This window comes from Sminthopsis crassicaudata, chromosome 5 (genome assembly GCF_048593235.1).
Source record: "Sminthopsis crassicaudata isolate SCR6 chromosome 5, ASM4859323v1, whole genome shotgun sequence".
In the NCBI taxonomy this organism is placed as follows: domain Eukaryota; kingdom Metazoa; phylum Chordata; class Mammalia; order Dasyuromorphia; family Dasyuridae; genus Sminthopsis; species Sminthopsis crassicaudata.
The window spans coordinates 281014620-281040016 of NC_133621.1; the positions used below are offsets into that span (position 1 = coordinate 281014620).

Here is a 25397-nt window from a genome sequence, read left to right on the forward strand (position 1 = left end):
AGGCAACTGGTGCTACTGACTTGCCCAGGGTGTCACAGCTAGGAAATGTTAAGTGTCTGAGCCCAAATTTGAACTCAGGTCCTCCTAACTTCAGGGCTGGGTTTCTATCCATTGTGCCATCTAGCTACCCCTTTCAAAGAGCTTCCACTTTACTTTTCAGGCCAGTAAACAAACTGAATTGCCTTAATTTTGTCACCCAAGGAACATTGACACAATCTCTCTTTTTTTAAATTATGATTAATTTCACAATCCCTACTAAAATTGGAAGGGGACAAAAAAGTTCTCTTTTCCATCTTTCTGTCTGGTTTTCATTGTCATTTCTAATGCTGCACTTGAGTAATCAAAATACTCCTCTCCATCACTATATGTTCATGTTGCATATGTGTATTAAGACTAAATGATATGAGATATCTTCTTATTGAAGTATATCTAGAAACATGATTAAATGTGATTAGTTTAAAGTTTTAAAAATGAATTGTTTCTTTGTTATTCTAGAACGGCCCTTATGATTGCTGTCACTCAGGAATCATCAGATTTGGTCACTCTGCTTCTCCACCATAATGCTGATCCCACTATCCAAGATGTGTATGGATGGACAGCTGAGCAGTATGCTCAGCAATATGATTATCCTCTGTAAGTGCTAACATAATTCTAAATGTCTTTATGTAACTGCATCTAAAAGAATTTTTCCTCCATAAAATCGAAAGTGAATATGGTTTTTATACTTGCATAATGTAACAACTGTCTGGCAAAGTCCCTGGAAAATTCCAGCTCTTCCAACTGCCACATGTTCAGAATAACCCTGGGCAAACAGGCAACCTCTTGAGGATAGACCTCTGTTTCATACTTAAGGATCCTAAGAAGAAATTGAGCAAATGACCAACTCAAATTATCGAAGTTGAGTACAACACGGGCAAAAAAGATATGAGCTAGAACCACACAAGTCTGATATCAGAATTTTCAGAAGTAATAATGATAATAACTGCCATTTTAATAGTGTTTTTAAGATTTTCCAATGTTTTACATACATTTTCGTATTTGATCTTCACAAATTCTATAATATAATAATAATTGTGTACATTGATAGAGGCAGTGGGTTTTGTTGTTGTTTATTTCTTTTTTAATGTCTTGCAGACATCTCTCACTTGTAAGAGACCTAAAGTTAAGGTTTAGGGAAAATCACATTATATCTTGGATATCTTCATGTGAGTGCTAATGAAAAAGAATCCTATATGTTAATGGCCAACATTAAGTATTCACAGGCAGTTTGTAGGGGTAAATATGCTCAATTTGGTGTCAGAAGTCCTGGGGAAAGATCATCCCTCTCACTGTGTGTGGACAACTTGTCTGGACAACTGTATCCTTTCTGGGATTTAGTTATTTAACTGATAAAAAGATTACCCTTAATGCCCTTAATAAGCCTTTTCAGTTTTAAGCCTACAATTCTATAGTACTGTGACTCTGAAGACAAATGTATTACATCTCAGTTGAATGATTAGTATTGCTTTATTAAAGACTTTATTAAAACAATAAAAATATTAAAAGTGTCTAATATTTGAGATACATAAAGATTTGTTGCATATATTATTTTATTTGGGTGATGCAGACTTATTTTGTTTACTTTTTTTTTAGACTTACTTATTATCAACAAATTGAAAATCAGAAAGACTGTAATAAGCCCTCTACATCCCAAATCAGCTGTTCAGAGCAACCTTCTGGTTTTGGATTTGCTTTCAGTGTACCATTCCTGTACAAAAAAGGTAGAACTACTGATAAACCCAAATAAATAGTTAATTAAAAAATAAGCGCTATCTTAAAATTCATACATTCTCTATTTTAAAATAATAGAAACTTTTTTATCTTTGGTTAATGAATTAATTACCAAATTGTAGGTCTACTACCCTGAAACTACAAAGCAATGTTTGTGTCACTTTTATCTGCTTTATCTCCCCAATAAATGTTAGGCTACACTATCAATTTTCTGACTTCCAAATTATTTTATAAATGTTTAACCAAATTATTCTACATATGTTAAACCAAAATAACCAAATAACTTAACCAAAAGTGAAAACTCTTTAACACTTAAAACATTAAATATTACATTTGATAATATAATGTTTTTACGCTTAAATGTGGGGTAAATAAATGATACCATTTCTTATGATTTAATATAAATTGAATGAAATTCGCCAAAGATCTATCATATCAAACTTTTCTAGTATTCTATTTACCTGTTTGGCTTCTTTCTTATTTATTTTATGGTTTGGTTTATCTAATTCTGAGAGTGCAAGGTTGAGATCTCCCACTATTATAGTTTTGCTGTCTATTTCTTCTTTCAGCTCCCTTATTTTCTCTTTTAAGAATTTAGATGCTGCACCACTGGGTGAGTATATGTTTAATATTGATACGGCTTCATTATTGATGCTGCCCTTTAGCAGGATATAATGCCCTTCCTTATCTCTTTTAATTCAATCAATTTTTGTTTTTACTTGATCTGAGATGATGATGGCTACCCCTGCTTTTTTGGCTTTACCTGAAGCATCGTAGATTCCTTTACTTTTAGTTTGAATGCATTACCCTGTTTCAGGTGTATTTCCTGTAAACAACTTATAGTAGGATTCTGACTTTTAATCTAGTCTACTCACTGATTCCTCTTTACAAGGGAGTTTACCCCATTCACATTTATGGTTAGAATGACTAATTCTATATTGCTTGCCATCCTGTTAAGCTCTGCTTATGTTTTTAACCTTTCCTTCCCTCTTACCCCCCTACCCAGTATTAAACTTGTGAACACCACTTGCTTTTCACAGCCCTCCATATATTTTCCCAATTTGTTACTTCCCTTCTAATCTTGTTTGCATTAGTTTTGTTTGTACAAATGCTTTTTAATTTGATGTAATCAAAATCTTCTATTTTGTGATCAATAATGATCTCTAGTTCTCCTTTGGTCATAAATTTCTTTGTCCTCCACAGGTCTGAAAGGTAGACTATCCCCAGTTCCTCTAATCTGTTTATGATCTCATTCTTTATGCCTAAATCATGGACCCATTTTGTTCTTATCTTGGTATATGGTGTTAAGTGTGGGTCCATATCTAATTTTTGCCATACTAATTTCCAGTATTCCCAACAGTTTTTTTTTTTCAAATAATGAATTCTTATCCCAAATGTTGGTGTCTTTGGGTTTGTCAAAATCTAGATTTCTATAGTTGTACCCTATTTTGTCCTGTGTACCCAATCTTTTCCCCTGATCGACTAGTCTATTTCTTAGCCAATACCAAATGGTTTTAATGACTGTTGTTTTATAATATAGTTCTAGATCAGGTACAGCTAGACCAACTTCATTTAATTTTTTTTTCATTACATCCCTTGAAATTCTCAACCTCTTATTGTTCCATATAATTTCTGTTGTTATTTTTTCTAGGTCATTAAAATAGTTTCTTGGGAGTCTGATTGGTATAGCACTAAATAAATAGATTAGTTTGGGGAGCATTGTCATCTTTATTACATTCGCTCGGTCTATCCAAGAGCACTTAATGTCTTTCCAATTATTTAAATCTGACTTTATTTTTGTGGCAAGTGTTTTGTAATTTTGCTCATATAATTCCTGACTTTTCTTTGGTAGATGGATTCCCAAATATTTTATAGTCTTGACAGTTGTTTGGAATGGAATTTCTCTTTGTATCTCTTGCTGTTGCATTTTGTTGGTGGTGTATAAAAATGCTGGAAAATTATGTGGATTTATTTTGTATTCAGCAAATTTGCTAAAGTTGTGAATTCCAATAACTTTTTATTAGAATCTCTTGGGTTCTCTAACTATACCATCAAACCATCTGCAAAGAGTGATAGTTTGATTTCTTCATTACCTACTCTTATTCCTTTAATCTCTTTCTTGAATCTTATTGCCGTGGCTAGCATTTCTAATACAATATTGAATAGTAATGGTGATAGTGGGCAACCTTTTTCACTCCTGATCTTACTAGGAAAGGTTCCAGTTTATCTCCATTACCTAGTATGCTTACTGATGGTCTTAAGTATAGGCTCATGGCTATTTTAAGGAATAGTCCATTTATTCCTATTCTCTCAAGTGTTTGTAGTAGGAATGGATGTTATATTTTATCAAATGCTTTTTTTTGCATCTATTGAGATGATCATAAGCTTTTTTAAAATTTGATTATTAATATGGTCAATTATACTAATAGTTTTCCTAATAGTTTTCCTAATATTAAACCAGCCCTGCATTCCATTCCTTGTATAAATCCTACTTGATCATAGTGTATTATTCTGGGGATGATTTTCTGAAGTCTTTTTGCTAATATCTTATTTAAGATTTTAGCATCAATATTCATTAAGGAGATTGGTCTATAGTTTTCTTTCTCAGTTTTCAACCTACCTCGTTTAGTATCATCAGTGACATGTCTGTGTCATATAAAGAGTTTGGTAGGACTCCTTCATCCTCTATTTTTTCAAATAATTTATATAACATTGGGGCTACTTGTTTTTTAAATGTTTGGTAGAATTCACATGTAAACCCATCTGGTCCTGGGGATTTTTTCTTGGGGAGTTGAGTAATAGCTTGTTCTATTTCTTTTTTCTTAAATGGGACTATTTAAGCAGTTTACCTCCTCCTCTGTTAATCTAGGAAGCCTATATTATTGGAGGTAGTCATCCATTTAAAATTGGGCAAAGTAACTCCTTATTATTTCTCTAATTTCCTCTTCGTTGGTGGAAAAATCCCCCTTTTCATTTTTAAGACGAACAATTTGTTTTCCCTTTCCTTTTTCTAATCAGATTTAACAAAGTTGTATCTATTTTATTAGCTTTTTCATAAAACCAACTCTTAGTTTTATTTATCAATTAAAAGGGGTTTTTTTCTTTCTTTTTTTTTTTTTCTTTCTTTATTTTTTTACTGAGGCTGGGGTTCAGTGACTTATCCAGGGTCACACAGCTAGGAAGTGTCAAATGTCTGAGGCCAGATTTGAACTCAAGGCTGGTGCTCTATCCACTGGGCCACCTAGCTGCCCACTATTTTCAATATTATTGATTTCTCCTTTTAATTTTAGAATTTCAAGTTTAGTTTTTGGTTGGGACTATTTAAGCAGTTTACCTCCTCCTTCTCTTAATCTAGGAAGCCTATATTTTTGGAGGTAGTCATCCATTTAAAGTTGGGGAAAGTAACTCCTTATTATTTCTCTAATTTCCTCTTCATTGGTGGAAAGATCCCTCTTTTCATTTGTAAGACTAACAATTTAAGTTTTCCCTTTCCTTTTTCTAATCAGATTTACCAAAGGTCTATCTATTTTATTAGCTTTTACATAAAACCAACTCTTAGTTTTATTTATTAATTCAATAGATTTTTTTTTCATATTTTTGTTTTTTTTCTTATTTTTTTTCCTGAGGCTGGGGTTAAGTGACTGGCCCAGGGTCACACAGCTAGGAAATGTTAAATGTCTGAGGCCAGATTTAAACTCAGGTCCTCCTGAATTCAAGGCTGGTGCTCTATCCACTGGGCCACCTACCTGCCCACTACTTTCAATATTATTGATTTCTCCTTTTAATTTTAGAATTTCAAGTTTAGTGTTTGGTTGGGGGGGTTTATTTTGGTCCTTTTCTAGCTTTTCAAGTTGCAGGCCCAATTTATTGATCTTCTCTTTCTCTCTCTTATTCAAGTAAGCCTCTAAAGACATGGCATTTCCCCTTATCACCTCTTTTGCTGCATCCCACAAATTTTGGTATGATGTCTCATCATTGTCATTATCTTGTGTGAAATTATTATTTTTTTCTATAATTTGCTGTTTTACCTAGTCATTTTTAAGATGAGATTATTTAGTTTCAAATTACTTTTTGGTCTATTTGCCCCTAACTTCTTGTTGAATGTAGTTTTTATTGCATTGTGATCTGAGATGAAGGCATTTACTATTTCTGCCTTCCTGCATTAAATTTTGAGATTTTTACGTCCCAATATATGGTCAATTTTTGTATTGGTTCCATGAACTGCTGAGAAAAAAGTATACTCCTTTCTATCACCATTCAGTTTTCTCCAAAGATCTATCATACCTAGTTTTTCTAATGTTCCATTTACCTCTTTAATTCCTTTCTTATTTTTTTTATGGTTTGATTTATCTAATTCTGAGAGTGCAAGGTTAAGGTCTCTCACTATTATAGATTTGCTGTTTAATTTTTTTTGCAACTCTCTTAACTTCTCCTTTAGGAAGTCAGATGGCATACCATTTGGTGCATATATGTTTAGTATTGATATGGTTTCATTATCTATGCTACCTTTTAGCAGGATATGGTTTCCTTCCTTATCTCTTTTAATTGGATCAATTTCTGCTTTTGCTTGATCTGAGATAAGGATGGCTAGCCCTGCTTTTTTGGCTTCACCTGAAACATAATAGATTCTTTTCCAACCTTTTACCTTTACTCTGTATGTATCTCCCTCCTTTAAATGTGTTTCCTGTAAACAACATATTGTAGGGTTCTGACATTTGATCCAGTCTGCTATCTGCCTCAGTTTAATGGGAGAGTTCATGCCATTCACATTTAGAGTTAAAATTACTAATTCTGTATTTCCTGCCATCATATTATTCCCTGATTATGCTTTTTTTTCCCCCTTGTCCCCCTGAAACCTTTACCCAGTATTGAATTTATGGACCCCACTTGTGATGCATAGCCCTCCCTTTTAAGTATCCCTCCCCCCTCTTTTTAAGTCCCTTCTCCTTTCTTGTACCCTTCCCTTATTCCTCTTTTTCTTTTCCTTTTTCCTCTCTGCACTTTTAATGAGGTGAGAGAGAATTCTGTGAAAAACAAATATGTCAATTATTTACTCTTTGAGCCTACTCTGATGAGAGTAAGATTTATACAATATTTCTCCCCCTCTCTAAGTTCCCTCAGATGTGGTAAATTTTCTATGCCTCCTCCTGGGATTTAGATTCCTTCTTTTTATCTTTCCTTTCCCATTTTATGATACTATCTCCTTCCCTTTACTACTTCTTTTTCATGTTATATCAGTAAAATTAAATTATCCATGTGGACTTTGTATCCACAACAGAGATACAGTTCTCAAGAGTGCTTTTTACCTTTTTTTTTTTTTTGCTTCTCTTGAGACTTGTGGATGTAGATCAAATTTTTTGTTTAAATCTGTTTTTTTTTTTTTTTCCTTAGAAACAAATGGAATTCCTCTGTTTCATTAAATGTCCATCTTCTTCCATGGAAGAAAATGCTAAACTTAGTTGGATAGTTTATTATTGGTTGCAATACTAGTTCTTTTGACTTTCAGAATATCAGGTTCTAGGCCCTACGATCCTTTAATGTGGAGGCACCCAGGTCTTGAGTGATCCTTATTGTGGAATCTTGATATGAATTTTTTTTTTTCCTGGCTACTTGCAATATTTTTTCCTTAGTTTGGTAGTTTGGCAGCTTAGCCACAATGTTCTTTTTTTAGGGTCTTTTTCAGAAGATGTTCGAGGAATTCTTTCATCGCCTATTTTCCCTTCTGTTCCTATTATCTCTGGACAATTCTCGTTGATGATTTCCTGTAAAATAGAATCTGGGCTCTTTTTTTTCATCATAATTTTCAGTAAATCCAATGATCCTCAGATTATCTCTCCTAGATCTATTTTCCAAGTCTATAGATTTTCCCAGTAAATATTTGATGTTATTCTCCAGCTTTTCATTTATTTATTTTTTTGTTTTGTTTTGTTTTGTTTGACTGATTCTTGATTTCTCAATGAATCATTCATTTCTATTTGTTCAGTTCTGATTTTTAATGAGTCATTTTCCTTCAAATTTTTAGTTCTTTTTGTATGGGTCCAATTGAGCTTTTAAATGAATTATTTTGCTCAGTTGAATTTTTTTTCATTTCACTATTTTTTTAGTGAGTTATTTTCTTTTTCCACATCACAAACACTACTTTTTAAGGATTTTTTTTATCTTCTCCAATTCAGAAATCTTACTTTCCTGTTTTTTGTTAATCTTTTCTAATTCACAAAATTTTGTTTCCCTGCACCTCCTGTGAATTCTGTATTTTTTTCCAACTCAAATTTCAGGACGTTGTTATTCTCTATCATAGCTTCTCTTTCCTTTCCCCATTTTTCTTCAAAATCTCTTAACTTTTGAACAGTCTCTTCTAGGAGAGGATTATGTGTTGACGGGCATGTATCATTCCCTTTTAGGCTGTTATCTGGAGAGTGTTTGCTGTTAGCTTCCTTGGGGTTGGATACCAGCTCTTTCTCAGTATAAAATGTGTCAATCATTCTCTTCAGTTTCTTACTCATTCTTAAAACTCTGTGGGGGTCTGCTCTTTTGTATGAAATTTACCAGCTTTCTCCCAGACAGTTGATAGGATGCAGCAATCCTTTGACTGGGCTAAGAGAGAACTCTGGGAGAGAGTTCTCTTCCTCCCAACAGAAATGACTCAGAGGTGGTTAGCAGGGCTGCAGCAAGGAGTGCCCATTGAAGGACCCACACTATGTCACCTAGCAACTGCCCTGAGACTAGAGGCTGAACAGTAAAAGCGTCACAAACCCCAGGCAAAGCCTCCCATAGGGCCGTAAATATTACCAGCTGACACAAAAAGCCCCTGCTCTTAAACTGGACATCTCTGCTCAGAAAGCACACTTGCTGTTGCAGGGGTTCTGCTGCTGTGGGAGTTCCACTGCTGCTGAAGTTTCACTACTGTGAGAATTCCACTACCTCAGGCTGAGCCCCACACTATGAGGATTACAGGCTGCCCCAGGCTGTGTCCCCTGCTGTTCACATTCTTAACTGCCCTAAGGAAAAGCCCCGGACAGCAGAAGGGGGCTGCACACCATAATGAGATTAGTGTTCTGTAACTTCTGGTTTGGGGTGATTATATTTTCTGGATTTTTACTTTAAAGTGGCTTTGATTTCTCTTCTTATGTGCCATTTTACAAGCAGAGTGGAGCTATCAGCCTATGCCAGATTCCTCTATCTCAGTGGCTTCTCTGATCCCAGAGTTCTCCCCAGCCCATTTGACTCAATGTGCTAGCCCTTAGTCCAACCCTGTCTGTGCCGGTGCTTTTTTTCCTCCTCTTAGAACCGACCTTTTCTGTTAAAATTCCAGATTCTCTTTTTCTGGTAAGTTGTGCTTCTAATCCTTGTGGTTTTTATCAGTCCAGCATTATTTTTGAAGCTGATTTCACTAGTTGGTATTGATGGTAAAAGGGAGCTTAGAAATGCATGTGTATCTTCTGTGCCATCTTGGCTCTGCCCCACTTTCTTTCCTTTTTCTAATCAAATTTACCAAAGGTTTATCAATTTTATCGTTTTTTTTCATAAAACAAACTCTCAAGTTTTATTTATTAATTTAAAAGTTTTTTTATATTCAATTTTATTTTCATTTTCATTTTAGTATTCCAAGTTAATATTTGATGGGAGGGTTAATTTGCTCTTTTTCTAACTTTTTAAGTAGTAAACCCAATTCATTGATCTTCTTTCTCTATTTTATTCAAGTAAGCCTCTAGAGATATAAAATTTTCCCTTATTACCACTGTGGCTGCATCCCACAAATTTTGGTATGTTGTCTCATTGTCGTCATTCTCTTGAGTGAAATTATTGTGTCTATGATTTGACCCATTCATTCCTTAGGATGAGATTATTTAGTTTCCAATTACTTTTTTGTTTAGCCCTAGCTTTTTGTTGAATGTAGTTTTTTCATTGTGATCTAAAAAGAATGAATTTACTATTTCTAACTTTCTGCATTTAATTTTGAGGTCTTTATGTCCCAATATATGGTCAATTTTTGTAGAAGTTCCATGAACTGCTGAGAAGAAAGTATACTCCTTCCTGTCTCTATTCAGTTTTCTCAAAAGATCTGTCATATCTAACTTTTCCAATATTACCAATATTTACCTCTTTAACTTCTTTCTTATTTGTTTTGTGGTTTGATTTATCTAATTCTGAAAGTGCAAGGTTGAGTTCTCCAACTATTATAGTTTGCTGTGTATTTTTTCTTCCAACTCTTTCAACTTCTCCTTTAGGAGATCTTGGTGCACCATATATGCACAATATATATTCACTACTTGGTGCATATATGTTTAGTATTGATACTGCTTCATTGTCTATGCTACTCTTTTGCAAGATGTACTTTCCTTCCTTATTTCTTTTAATTAGATAATATTTTGCTTTTCTTGATCTGAAAATGGCTAGCCCTGCTATTCTGAATTCACCTGAAGCATAATGAATAGATTCTCCTACAGCCTTTTACCTTGACTCTGTATGTATTACCCTGCTTTAAATGTGTTTCCTGCAAACCATATATTGTAGGATTCTGGCTTTTGATGCAGTGTGCATCAGACTCCACTTTATGGGAGAATTCATCACATTCACATTTACAGTTAAAAGTACTAATTCTGTATTTTCTGCCATCTTATTATCCCCAGATTATACTTTCCTTTTCCTTTCCCTCTTTACCCATGTCCCCAGTATTAAACTTAGGGCACCACTTGCCTCATGCCGCTCTCCCTTTTTAGAATCCCTCCCATCCCCTTTCAGTCCCTCCTCCTTTCCTTTAACTTTGTCTTATTTTTTTTTCTGTATTCCCTTCTATTTAATTTACTCCTTTCCTTCTCCCTTTTCATCTCCCACATTTCAATGGGGTGAGAGAAGTTTCTCTGTAAACCAAATATGTCTAATATTTTCTCTTTGAGCCAAATCTGATGAGAGTACGATGTACCTCCCTCTCCCTTAATTCCCTCAGATATAATAGGTTTCCTTTGCCTCTTTGTGTGATGTAATTTCCCTCTTTTTATCTCCCCTTTTCCCTTTTCTGATAAAATCCCCTTTCCACTTTTATTTTCCAATTTTTTAAATATTATAACAGTAAAACCAAATTATACAAATGCTCTTTATGTATGCCTATAACAAAAAACAAGAGTTCTTTTTATCTTTTATGGTTCTCCTATTGGGAGGTTAAATTTTTTGTTTAGCTCTATTTATTTATTTATTTTTTCATTAGGAATAAATGGAATTCACTTGTTTCATTGAATGTCTATCTTCTTCCCTGGAAGAAAATGTGCAGCTTAGCTGGGTAGTTTATTCTTGGCTGCATTCCAAGTCTTTTTGACTTTCAGAAGCTGAGATTCCAGGCCCTTTGATCCTTTAATGTGGAAGCTGCTAGATTCTGAGTTATCCTATATTGTCGCTCCTTGGTATTGTTTTTTTTTTTTGTTTGTTTTTTTTTCTGGCTGCTTGTAACATTTTTTCCTAAGTCTGACAGTTCTGAAATTTAGCCACGTTATTACTTGACGTTTTTATTTGGGGGTTCAATGCCTATTTTACCTTCTGATTCTCTTACATGTGAGGCAGTTCTCTTGGAGGATTTTCTGAAAAATATTGTCTAGGCTCTTTTTGCTCATCATGCTTTTCAGAGATTCCAATTATCCTTAGATTATGTGTCCTAGATCTATTTTCCAGGTCTCTTATTTTTCCACGTAGATATTTAACATTTTTTTCTATTTTTTTCATTTTTTTGTTTTTTCTTCACTGATTCTTGATGTCTCAAATAATCATTCATTTCTGTTTTTTCAATTCTGAGTTTTTAAATTAATTTTATAAATATAATTTTTTCATAGTACATATGCATGAATATATATATTTTTTTACATTATCCCTGTATTCATTTTTCCAAATTTTCCCCTCCCTCCCTCCCTGCCTCTACTCCCTCCCCTAGATGACAGGCAATTCCATGAATATTAAATGTACTACAGCATAACCTAGATATAATATATGTGTGTAAATCCAATTTTCTTGTCGCATGGTAATAATTGGATTCCAAAGGTATAAGTAACCTGGGTAGAAAGATAATAATGCAAGCAGTTTAACATTCAATTCTGATCAGTTCTGATTTTTAATCAAATCAGTTCTTATTTTTAATAAGTTATTAGCTTCATTAACTTTTTTCCCTTCTTTTTCTATATGTCCAATTGAGTTTTTAAATGACTTGTTTTGCTCTATGGAATTTTTTCCATTTCACTCATTTTTTTTTGTTTGTTTGTTTGTTTTGTTTTGTTTTGTTTTGTTTTGTTTTTAGTGAGTTATTTTCATTTTTCCAATGAACAAATCTTACTTTCCTGGGACTTCTTTACCTTTTCCAATTCACAAATTCTGTTTACCTGGGAGTCCCTTACCTTTTCCATTTCACATTTCAGGAAGTTGTTTTCTTTTTCCACTTTATCAAATCTTTCTTTTTAATGAGTTATATGCATTTCTCATGCTCTTTTGCAGAGCTTCTCTTTTTTTTTATCCATTTTTCTTCTAGCTCTGTTTTAGGCTATTTTCTGATTTCTTCCAGTTGAACTTGTCTGATGGGGATCAGGTTATATCCCCCTTTGTTTTTGTTTTTGTTTTTTTTTTTCTGGAAATTTTCTTCTATTAGTCTCCTTAGGGTTAGAAATCTGCTCTATTTCTGTATAGAAACTATCTATAGTTAAAGCTAGCTTGGCTTTTTTATTCATTTTTTTTAAAGCCCTTAGTGTCTGGCTTCAGGGGAAGGAGGTTCTCAGCTTCCTCTGCAAAACAGGGACAGATAGACAGTAACTGTCCTGCAAAAACAGGCTTGAAGAGTGGACATTCTGCTGCAAAGTCTTACTGCCCTGGGCAGAGCCCCCACTGTGCAGAAATTATGAGTGTCTTGGGCAGAACCCTGCTATGCAGTAGTGTGATTTTCTTTGGAAGTACCCCACTGGGCAGGAAGTGTGCCCTGGGCAGAGCCCCACTAGTGGCTGCCTTGGGACAAGCGGTTGAGCAGCAGAAGTGTCTCTGTTCTGGTAGACTATGGCTGAACAGCTGTACTGGGGTTGTGCTGGGTCACTCCTGGTGCTGGGTGGGTATGGTCAGGTCCTGTTAAACTCTGGTGTTTTGGTGTATATGCTACCTTTGGTGTTTGTGTAACTTCTCTGTTGATCTACTGCTTTTCAATTAAAGCAGAGCAGACAACGTGTGGTAGAGTCCTCCCTGCAAATTCTCCACCCACAGGGATCACACTGTGCTCCGGGTCCACTCAGCATGGGCAAGCCTCTGTGTTCTGACTCCCTGGCTGCTCTGGACTCCTCCTACCCGATCAAGACAGACTTTATCTGGCGAAGTTCCAAGTAATCTTTGGCTGGCAAAGTGTTGTACTCCCAATATTTGGGAATCCTACCAGTCAAGCATGATTTCTGAGGCTGAATTAGGTATATAGTAAGTGAGGGTAGAAGGGAGTTCAGAATGAAGCATCTATCCTCTCCACCATCTTGGCTCTGCCCCCCCCCCCCCCCCCCCCGGGAAGTAGTATTTTTTTTAAAACAAGATCTCTGGTTCTTTTTCTAAAGCTCTCATTTCCTTTCTCCACTTTCCTTTTAACTCTTTTAAGATCTATTTATAATTCTTACTAAGAGAATCTTCAGAGTTGCAGACCAAGTTATCTTACATTTTGAGGCTTGACCTGATGGCTTTTTGCCTCAAGTGTCATCAGGGTTTGAGGTCTGCACTTCCCTATCTCCATAGAATCTATCTATGGTCAGAGTTCTTTTGCTTTTCATTTTTAAATGTTCTGGTCTGCTCTTAGGACAATAGGGAAATTGTCCCAAATTTCCTCTATCTCAAATTTCCTCTACAGGCAACAGTAGTTTCATGCTTCCCTGGGGCCAGGGTTGCTGTCTTCCATCTAGTGCTGTGTAAGCATGGCTAAACCCATTTGTTTTCCTGGGGTTTGGGGTCTCATTATTTGTCTTCTGAAGTTGAGTTGAAAGTCTTTCAGCAGAAGATATTTTGGAAGAACTTCAGGAAAAGTCTGTTTGCTGATCCAGTGGTTTCTGAACCAAGACAGAATAGCTTGTATTATAGTTAAAAGATTCCCAGTAAATTTCTCCAGGGGACAGAATCCACTCTGACCTCAGTCCCTGTATTGTACCTTTGCTGGGCCACCTCCACCCTACCCCTGTTCTTCAGATCGACTTTTCCTGAGGTTCTTCCAAAGTATCTTCTGCTGAAAATATATGTGGATTCTGTCACTCGAAAACCAATTCAGAGGCTTTATGTGACAAAAGGAAGGAAGAGCTCAAAGATTTGTGCATTTTTTGTCTCCTTGATTTTATGTTTTAAAAAACTACCATACTAAAATATCTGCCTAGGGAGAAGCATTAGCTACTTTGATATTTATGAACATAGTTGATATCTTCAGGCCCTCCACTCTTCAGGAAAGTATCTAGAAATACCATTTTTGGCTGCACAGTATAGAATGACATTTTTAGCTTACTTATGTTTAAATGGAAATAAATCATTATTAGATAACTCAATATGTATTATGTTATATAATGAAATTTCACTTAAAATATATCAGAGAGTAGCGGGAACTCTAAATTCTCAGTCTGAGGAGACACAGTGAACATTTTTGCAGGTCCTAACCAGTTGGGTAAACTGGCTAAAGAGCTGTCCTTTACTGTCAGAAGACATAGGTTTAAAACTCACTTCTGATACATCCTAGCTGGTTGACTCTACACAAGTTGCTTAACCTCACAGCGCCTCAACTTAATAATTCACTAAGAATATCATTTGCAATAAAAGCTTCATTTCCAAAATATAAAGAGAATTGACTCTAATTTATAAGAAATCAAGCCATTCTCCTATTGATAAATGGTCAAAGGATATGAACAGACAATTCTCAGAAGAAGAAATTGAAACTATTTCTAGCTATATGAAAAGATGCTCCATGTCATTATTAATCAGAGAAATGCAAATTAAAACAACTCTGAGATACCACTACACATCTCTAATTGGCTAGAATGATAGGGAAAGATAATGCAGAATGTTGAAGGGGATGTGGGAAAACAGGGACACTGACACATTGTTGCTGGAATTGTGAATGCATCCAGCCATTCTGGAGAGCAATTTTCAACTATGCTCAAAAAGTTATCAAACTGTGCATCCCCTTTCACCCAGCAGTTTTACTTCTGGTCTTATATCCCAAAGAGATCTTAAAGAAGGGAAAGGGATGCGGATGCCCATTGATTAGAGAAGGGCTGAATAAATTGTGGTATATGAATATTATGGAATATGATTGCTGTGTAAGAAATGACTAGCAGGATGATTTCAGAAAAGCCTGGAGAGATTTACATGACCTGATGCTGAGTGAAATGAGTAGGACCAGAAGATCGTTGTATACTTGCACAACAATACTATATGATGATCAATTCTGATGGATATGGCCATTTTCAACAATAAGATGAACCAAATCACTTCCAATAGAGCAATAATGAACTGAACCAGCTACACCCAGCATAAGAACCACTACATAGAATTCCCAATCCCTCTAATTTTGTCCGCCTGCATTTTATATTTCCTTCACAGGCTAATTGTACACTGTTTCAAAGTCCGATTCTTTTTGGACTGCAAAACAAACTTTTGGTCGTGTGTGTGTGTGTGTGTGTGTGTGTGTGTGTGTGTATATGTATAAATTTCTACTTTAAGATATCGAACATGTATTGACCAACCTGCCATCTTTGGGGTGGGGGGGAACGAGGGGAAAAATTAGAAAAAACGGTTTCGCAATTGTCAATGTTGTGAAATTCCCCATGCATATATCTGGTAAATAAAAACTATTAAATTAAAAGAATATCATTTGCAGAGAAATTCCCTGTTTATCAGTGAAGGTAATTTTTATCACTGTGATTTCCATACAAATGAAATCTCATATTCCTTTGGACATAATTAGTTCAAAAGCAATCTGGCAGCATCATTTTCAATGTTTTGGAGAAAGTCAATTTTGGAGAATGATTTATGAATTAAATAACAAAATAATATACCTAGTGAAATGGAGAAATAGTTATCTCTTAGTTCTTTCCCTTAGACTCATGTCATGGTTCGTAGTAAAAAAAAAAAGAATTTCTTATTTTATTGCCCAGTAAAATATTTTTAAACTATATTTTGCAGTCAAAGATCAGAAGAAATAATAGATGTGCATTGTAAATCATTACTTTTGTTTTTATTTTTAGTTTCCCTTCCCAAGAAGACTTGAATAGAAAAAATACATTGGTTTTCTACTTATTAACCCCTTTCTTCAAGGGATTATAGAGCTTTAGACAGGTTACATTGTTTTGGATCTCTTGCCCATGGAGAAGAGATAGAAATATGTTATGTTATGCTAAACTGAATGTCTGTGGATTTCTCTGATTTATAAAAGGGAATATTCTGCCATGTCATGCTGAATGTGGCAGTACTATATTTCCAAACATTTTATCTGTGAGGACTGTGGTAAGAAAGTCGATCTTTCTCAATATCGTCTTTGCAATCTACTTACATAAAAAAGCCCAAATTATTCATGTTAGAGCAGATTGTTCTTTTTATTTATGGTATTTGCTTAGAGATATGGTGCTCTGAAAGTGCGAAGCAATTAATGTAACCAGATCACTCACAGATAACTCATATTTTAAGACCACCTCTTTCTACCCACCTCATTCAACTTAAAGACATTTATCTATATCACAATTCCCTTTGAATCATATTGGCGTTGCTCAAAAATACATTGTAGAATAGCTTTAAAATTATGCCTTTTATATTAATTTTTATATATTAAGTTTTAATTGTATTTTACTTTTTTCTACAATAGCAGAAGAAAGTTCTTCAGAAGATTCTACAAGCAGGTAGGCTTTGTAGCTTTTGATTAATCTTCTTGGTCCAGTCTTCAATGGGTTTTTCAATTCAGACAAAGCAGACTGTCATGAATCCAAAATTTTTATACTACTATAGTATACTATGCTATACTATGCTATAGAATTTTTATACTATCATATTAATTCATGTTTTTGCTTAATTAACTTTCAACAAATTAGGTTTACTGGACACCTACTAGGTACATGTGCATTTGCACATATATATATATATATATGTACATTATTATGTGTGTATATATGTTTATGCATATATTGCATATGTGTGTGTATATATACACACACATATATGTACACTATGTGTATGTGTGTGCATGTGTTTATTCAAGCTTATTTATCAGATTATTAACTGTTTTGTGTATAGATAGTTGACTGAGGAAGCTGAAGGATTAAGTGACTAGTTTGGGTTCATGAAATCATTATGTGACAAAGGAAGAAGTTGAATCCACTGTATTTTTACCCCCTTCCTACTTCCTATCCACAAAACCCTCTTAGAACTATTAAGAAATAGTATTTTATGAATGAAGAATGAACCAGCTATGTTCCATATGGCCACACCACATGTTAGCCACCTGGAAGGGGGCTTTTAAATCACATCTGCAATGCAAATATGTATCATCTTCTACTTGCAGAAGTTTTACCTAAGTGCTCAGATCAAGGAGTTATCAACAGGGGCTAGGGGTTAGTCACTGGGACCAGGATCCTAAATTAAGACAAGAGATGGTATTGGAGATTTCTCAGCAAGGAGAGAAGCAATGGTAGAGAAGAGGGAAGCATCTGGTGAGTAGTTTCTGCTTGGAACTCTTGTAGACAACTATGGTAGAGAGCTAATTTTTACTTTGAGACTTTGGCAGGAATATTCTTCTTTCCAATTAGAGAGATGTGGGCAAGTTGGCATTGTATCTTGAGAAGTAGTAAACCTTTTGAAAACGCACTTCTCTGGAGCTCCTACAAAGGCAAACAGATATGGCAAAGGATTAGTTGTAAAGGTCATTAACAGGAATGACTAAAACAGAGATTGCTAAGTATCTCACTTTTAGTGAGCTCATTTTCCCACAGCACAGAATGTTATTTTGCAGTGTCCTACAGATTCTGTGCTCTTTGTTGCTGTCAGTGTTAAGAGTTACTCTTAATATAAAAGAAGGTGAAAATTCTGGAAAAACGCCTTTCCACTTTCTAGATGATCAAGTAGAATGAAGTATTCCAAGAAATGATAATTTTTTTCTCTTAAATAAGGAGGAAGGTGAAGAGAAAAGAGGCAAAGTTGGGAGTGATTGTCTCGGGAGATTGGTGGGAAGAGTCCCCTGATCCCAAGAAGCTGAACATTTGGAACCTTTCTTCCTATATTTATTTAAAAAATGAAGTATTAGAACTATAAAGCACCCAGAGCAGTTCCTAATATGACAAATTCAACGGAGATATTTTCACAGCCCCATAGGATGGCATTGATTAATGTGAAATAGCTTAGGGGCTAAATCAAATATGATTAAGCAAGATGTTTCAAGTGACATGGCTTTTTAAAGTCAGAGGGAAGTAAGTCCTTGATGTAGAGAAAAGAGCCCATTAGAACAGAGTTAGGAAGGGAACAAGGGGGGGGGCCTAGGTAAGAACAAACTCTCATGTACATTGTATCTATGGGAGTTGTTGCAGGATACCTAAAGAGATAATTGAGTCAGTCTTTTAGATATGCTAACAAGATAGTCCCAGGAAATTGATCTCTTTTTCTATGGGATTATGGTTGATGGACATGTTGCAGCATTTACATTATTCCTGTTAATGGTATTATATTATTCCTCTTTTAGATGTGAATTTAAGGGGAAGCAAATAGGAACATGATTTTGAAGCCCTAAGAATCTGGAAAGAAAAATAAAAATTTGGAAGTTAATAAAAAAATTCAGGAGGCCTTGAGAAGTTTAAGTAAAAAGTAGAGTTAGTTGAAGTGAAAATTGAGAAGCTGAGTCTTAGAGAGTATAGGAATAAATGGACATTCCTTAGAATAATCAGAGCATATATTTAAGATCGTCAGTAAGCATAATATGTAATGGCGATAGACTGGAACCTTTCCCAGTAAGATCAGGAGTGCAACAAGGTTGCCCACTATCACCATTACTATTCAATATAGTACTAGAAACACTAGCCTTGGCCATAAGAGCCGAGAAAGAGATTCAAGGAATTAGAGTAGGTAATGAGGAAATCAAACTATCATTCTTTGCAGATGACATGATGGTATACTTAGAAAACCCCAAAGACTTTGCTAAAAAGCTATTAAAATTATTCAGAACTTTAGCAAAGTTGCAGGATACAAAATAAATCGACCGAAATCCTCAGCATTTGTATACATTACCAACACAGTGCAATACCAAGAGATACAAAGAGAAAGAGAAAATTCATTCAATATAACGGTCCATAGTATGAAATATTTCGGAATATATCTACCAAAGGAAAGTCAGGAATTATATGAGCAAAATTACAAAACACTTGCCACAAAAATAAAGTCAGATTTAAATAATTGGAAAGACATTAAGTGCTCTTGGATAGGCCGAGCGAATATAATCAAGATGACAATACTCCCTAAACTAATCTATTTATTTAGTGCTATACCAATCAGACTCCTAAGAAACTATTTTAATGACCTAGAAAAAAATAACAACAAAATTCATATGGAAGAACAAAAGGTCGAGAATTTCAAGGGAAGTAATGAAGAAAAAAATCAAATGAAGGTGGCCTAGCTGTACCTGATCTACAACCATATTATAAAGCTGCAGTCACCAAAACCATTTGGTATTGGCTAAGAAATAGACTAGTTGATCAGTGGAATAGGGTAGGTTCATAGGGCAAGATAATGAATAAAAATAGCAATCTAGTGTTTGACAAACCCAAGGACCCCAGCTTCTGGGATAAGAACTTTGACAAAAATTGCTGGGAAAAATGGAAATTACCATGGCAGAAAATAGGCATTGACCCACACTTCACACCCTACACCAAGCTCAGGTCAAAATGGGTTCATGACCTAGGCATAAAGAATGAGATTATAAATAAACTAGAGGAATATAGCATAGTTTACCTCTCAGACCTGTAGAAGAGGAATGAATTTATGACCAAAGAAGAACTAGAGATCATGATTGATCATAAAATAGAAAATTTTGATTATATCAAATGGAAAAGTTTTTGTACAAACAAAACGAATGCAGACAAGATTAGAAAGGAAGCAATAAACTGGGAAAACATTTTTACCAAAGTCAAAGATTCTGATAAAGGCCTCATTTCCAAAATATATAGAGAATTGACTCTATAAGAAATCAAGCCATTCTCCTATTGAAAAACGGTCAAAGGATATGAACAAGCAATTCTTCGACAAAGAAGTTGAAACTAGTTCTAGCCATATGAAAAGATGTTCCAAGTCATTATTAATCAGAGAAATGCAAAGACAACTCTGAGATACCACTAAATACCTGTCAGATTGGCTAGAATGACAGGGAAAGATAATGCGCAATGTTGGAGGGGATGTGGGAAAACTGGGACACTGATACATTGTTGGTGGAATTCCACATACATCCAGCCATTCTGAAGGACGATTTGGAACTATGCCCAAATAGTTATCAAACTGTGTATACCCTTTGATCCAGCAGTCTCACTACTGGGCTTTTATCCCAAAGAGATCTTAAAGAAGGGAAAGGGACCTCTATGTTCAAGAATGTTTTTGGCAGCCCTCTTTGTAGTGACCAGAAACTGGAAACTAACTGGATGCTCATCAATTGGAGAATGGCTGAATAAATTGTGGTATATGAATATTATGGAATATTATTGTTCTGTAAGAAATGACCAACAGGATGATTTCAGAAAGGCCTGGAGAGACTTACATGAACTGATGCTGAGTGAAATGAACAGGACAAGGAGATCATTATATCCTTCAATACTATGATGATCAATTCTGATGGACGTGGCCATCTTCAACAATGAGATGAACCAAATAAGTTCCGATAGAGCAATAATTAATTGAACCAGCTACATCCAGCAAAAGAACTCTGGGAGATAACCATGAACCACTACATAGAATTTCCAATCCCTCTAATTTTGTCCGCCTGCATTTTGGATTTCCTTCACAGGCGAAATGTAAATGTATACTATTTCAAAGTCCGATTCGTTTTGTTCAGCAAAACAACTGTTTGTTCATGTAAACATATATTGTATTTAATTTATACTCTAACATATTTAACATGTATTGGTCAACCTGCCATCTTGGGGGGGGAGAGGAGGGGAAAAATTGGAACAAATGGTTTGGCAATTGTCATTGTTGTAAAATTACCCATGCAAATACCTGGTAAATAAAAACTATTAGATATGAAAAAAAAATACTATGCATTGATCCATAATCAGAGTCCACAGTTTTGCTTCTGGATGTGTATGTTACTTTCCATCACAATCTTCATTGTTGAAAAGAACCAAGCCCATCACAGTTGATCATCACATAATTTTCTAACTATGTAGAATTTCCTCTTGGTTCTGCTTGTTTCACATAGCATCTCTTCATATAAATCTTTCCGGGCTTTTCTAAAATCTACCTGTTCATTATTTGTAGAATGATATTCCATTAAATTCATATACCATAACTTGTTCACCCATTCCCCAACTGATGGGCCTCTTCTCAATTTCTTGTTTCTTTCCACCTCAAAAAGGGCTGCTACAAACTATTTTGCAAAAGTAGGTGTTTTTTTCTCTTTTGTGCTCTCTTTGGGAAACAGACCCAATAGAGACACTGATGGATAAAAGGGAATGCAGAATTTGATAATTTTGGGGAGATATGGTTCCAAATTGCTGTCAAGAATCATCAGATCATTTCACAATTCCATGAGCAATGCATTAGTGTCCCAGTTTTCCCACAGTCTCTTCATCATTTATCATCTGTTCCTGTCATTTTAACCAATCTGAGAGGTGTATAGATACATCACTATTGTCTTAATTTGAATTTCTCCAATCAGTAATTTTAATATGATTAGAAATGGCTTTAATTTATTCATCTGAAAACTGGCTGTCCATATCTTTTGATCACTTATCAGTTGAGGAATGGTTCGTATTCTTATAAATTTGAGTTTGTTTCTATACATTTTAGAAAGGAAGCCTTTATCAGAAAAACTGGATAGAAAAAAAAAAAAATTTTCCCAGATTTCTGCTTGCCTCCTAACCTTGTCTGCATTGGCTTGCTTTGCAAAAAAACATTTTTTAAATAACAGCTTTTTATTTACAAGTACATGCAAGGGGTGGATCCAAGAATGGCAGATTAAAAACAGGAACTTGCCCACCCTCTCCCTGAGACTGCTTGAAATTCCTTTAAATAATGTCTCTAAACAAATTTTAGAGACTTAGAACACCCAAAAGAGAAGAATATTTTCTAGCTCAGCAGAAACTTGGAAGCAGCTTGGAAACTCAGCAAAAAAGGTCTGTGACACCAGAGTGGGAGTTCTGGGACAGAACACAACAGGACAGGACACACATGCAACCCTGGATCTAGCCCCAGCCCAGCCCAAGCCTGACCTCTGAATCAGCAGCAGTACCAATAGTTTCCAGGTGTCTCAGCCCAGGCATACCAAAGAGAATTTAGAAATATGGTATTCTTATCCTTCCTGGTAATCCCCAGAACCTTCTTAAGACAATTCAAATGGAAGCAATTCAGTCTTCTGAAAAAGGGTTTTAACAGCCTAAAACAGTTAACTATAAGGAGGAGAAAGATGCCATGAAGCATGGGGGAGGAAAGACTTCTTCAGGTGGAGTATTACAGACTAAAAGAAAGATTTTGTGGAAAATATATACTATGAGGGCATGTTTTATAGGGAAATTTAACCTTGAGCGTTTGATATTCATAACTTTGCTTTCTGATTGCATACAGCGAGGTTAGCTTGGCAAAGACCTCCACCAATGACCTTCCTTGCTTGCCCCAAGGAATGTTATAATTTTATCTTGAGGCTTCTCTGTTACCCCAGCTTACTACCCAGGAACTCATCACATAGAGACTTTACAGCGCCCAGAAAATTCTGGTCTCCAAAAACTTGATATATAGATTTGCATATTAGAAAGTGTTCCTCTCTTTACATCATAGAATTCATAAGAAAAGCAAGCTTTGTGTGTATGTATGTGTGTGATTATACTGTGTTAAAAGAGCTTCTCAAGTATTTGAAATCACTTTCAAGTGGGAGAAATATTAGGCTTGTTTTGCTCATGAATGGAAATTGTAAACACACAAATTTAGTTTTGATGTAAAGAAAAGTGTTTCTAACAGAGGAATCCAAAAGGGAAATAGGTGGTTTCCAAAAACCTTTTTTTGGAAGTGGTGAAACATCTGGGGCAATATTTGCAAGGACTCTTGGAACGACAGATCTCCTTCCAACACTGCTCCTATAATCCTAAAAATGAAAAACATCCCCCAAAAGGATGACTAATAGGCAGAAACAGTATGATTGAGTATTGCTTTAATAGATTTTAAAATGACAAAGAACAAACAAAAAACAGTTTGGTTGCAAGGTGATCACTATTACCATTAAGAAACTTTATAATATAACATAGCTATATTAAGAGTTTAAGTTTAAGTTAAGAATTTATTCTATAAAAACAGGACATGAATTGATTTAAGAGAGGTAAGGACTGATATAACTGAGATTGTCATTCCATTCCACCAGTAAGTAGGTTAAGACCCTTCCAGTTCAATATTCTCCATACATTATTTTTTCTATTTTAGGGAATAAAAGATTTTCTTCCTCCTGGAAGAATAACAAATAAATGAATATAGCTAAAGCTACTGCTTTTTAAGATTCTAGTATTTGATGAGACATTTCCTCAATTCTGATATCTTACACCACCAGAAGTTAGGGCAAAGTCCTTAAGAACTTTTGAAAAATAAAAGTGCTCAAATGAGATAACATTTGCAAATTTGTGCTATGTATGTGTTAACTGGTAGTAGTGCTATACATGTGAATTCTGAAACTCTCCCCTTGTCAGGAAATGCTAAAACACTCATCTTGCAAACTCTCAGACTTCCAGACTGTCTTATTACCATAGTTAAGCCAATCTTGATGGGCCCACATTGCCTTGAGTAGTATATCTTAAATATTCCTATGATGGAAACTTCCCAGACAATTTGCTTAAGCCCTAATTAGAACCAAATTTCCCCCAGAATATCTTTAAGACATTCTCAGTATCTCAAATACATATTCTTTAACTTTTCTTTGGTATTTCCCCTCCTTCCCTGAAAAACCCCAAGTTTGTATTTACCTAAAAAAAAAAAAAGAAAAAAGAAAAGGTGTGCTTATGATGAAGATTTTTGCTAAGTCCTTTTTAGAACTAAGCCAGCTAGTTATCTTCCTCTCTATAACATCTTCCTTTTAATCATGTCTTTCTTCTGACTATAGTTAGCTCTAGTTAGACTGCTAAACTCCTCTATGGATAAAGCTTGCCATTCGATGGTGTACTCACAGTTTGTGGCATATTCCTTTAATGGTTTCTTCCAAATACCTTTCTTTAGTAACTATTGATCTCCCAAATCTATTTCTATCTATCCCTTCTGGTGCCTATTTTACTTCTTCATTTTGTCTGTAAATAATTCTCATAAATAAAGGTACCTTTTGGCAAAGACAATGTCCTTATAAATTTTTCACTTGGACCTTGGATTTTGTCTTTCATATTAAGAATTGCTACTCTTACCCCATCATTAATTTTTAATAATGACAATTAGAAGCAGTTTATTTTACTGTCATTAATTTACTGTCCTACAGTTCTCAGCAATATTTATCCAAAAAATGACTTCGTAACATTTATAGGTTTCTGAGAGCAAGATATGCAAGGTTAGCAAAGAAAGAGGTTTTTAACAATTAAACGATGGAAAAGACAAGTTTTCACAGTAGAACTCACAATTAACCTGGAGAAAGGTGGAAATAATGTTTATTCTGCAGACTTTATATAAAAGCTAGTAATGTAATTTCATGGTTTCTTCTTTCAATCTTTACCTTTGTTTTGGGTTTGTAAACTTATCTAAATAATTTTAGGAAAAATATTTTGGAGATGTAAGATAAGGATAATTACACATCCCACTACAATGGAATTAATTTAATCTTAGTAATTTTAAATTAATATATAAGTTGAAAGACCTATCTTTTACTCACGTAATTGGCTAAACACGTATTTTATGAAACAGATTAAAGACCTTAAAGGACAATTAGAAGCAGAATCTTCAAAATATATAGAATTGGAATTAAAGTATATAAGTCTTCAAGAAGAGTTATTTTCTAAGAAAATGATGCAAGAGAAATGTATCAAGTTGGGAATGAAGAAAAGGCAATATGAAGGAGCAGTTAATGTTAAGGATAATTTAGAATTGCCTGAAGTAGAACACGGTCAAGGAGAACAAGATGAACTGGACTTTAAGCAATTCTTACAGGTTATTTTATTTATCACTTTTGTGCTTTAAAAATATATCCATGTAAATGAAGGGTTTTTTTTCTCTATTCTAAATCTAAATTCTAAAAGATTTTTTTTCTCTGTCTTCTTTACTATAAGCCTCCATAAGCTTAGTATCATTATTTAAAAAAAAAAAAAAGCTTTTGTTGTGAATTCTAGAAACCAACTTATGCTCTTCCCTTGTCAGGAAATGTTTAAGTGTTCATTGTGGAACTTTCTTTCCCAGGCTGTCTTATGCCATCTTATTTGCCCTCCTCCCTAACATGGTATGAATCCCCTTACTAGGGG

At 34.8% G+C, this 25397-nt stretch overlaps 1 protein-coding gene across 2 annotated transcripts in view; it reads left to right on the top strand.

Moving 5' to 3' along the window:
* The window catches only part of LOC141544744 (uncharacterized), a 43613-nt gene extending 26957 nt beyond the window's left edge, over window positions 1-16656 (top strand). Inside the window, exons 5-8 of one of the 2 annotated variants that reach the window (XM_074271251.1) lie at window positions 496-633; window positions 1633-1760; window positions 2340-2383; window positions 16604-16637. In XM_074271251.1, the coding sequence (XP_074127352.1) occupies window positions 496-633; window positions 1633-1760; window positions 2340-2368 (295 nt within the window). In that variant the 3' untranslated portion in view covers window positions 2369-2383; window positions 16604-16637. Of the gene's footprint in view, window positions 1-495; window positions 634-1632; window positions 1761-2339; window positions 2384-16603 lie in introns of both variants that reach the window. The other variant, XM_074271250.1, reaches the window with a different exon arrangement.
* Window positions 16657-25397: the final 8741 nt, after the last annotated feature.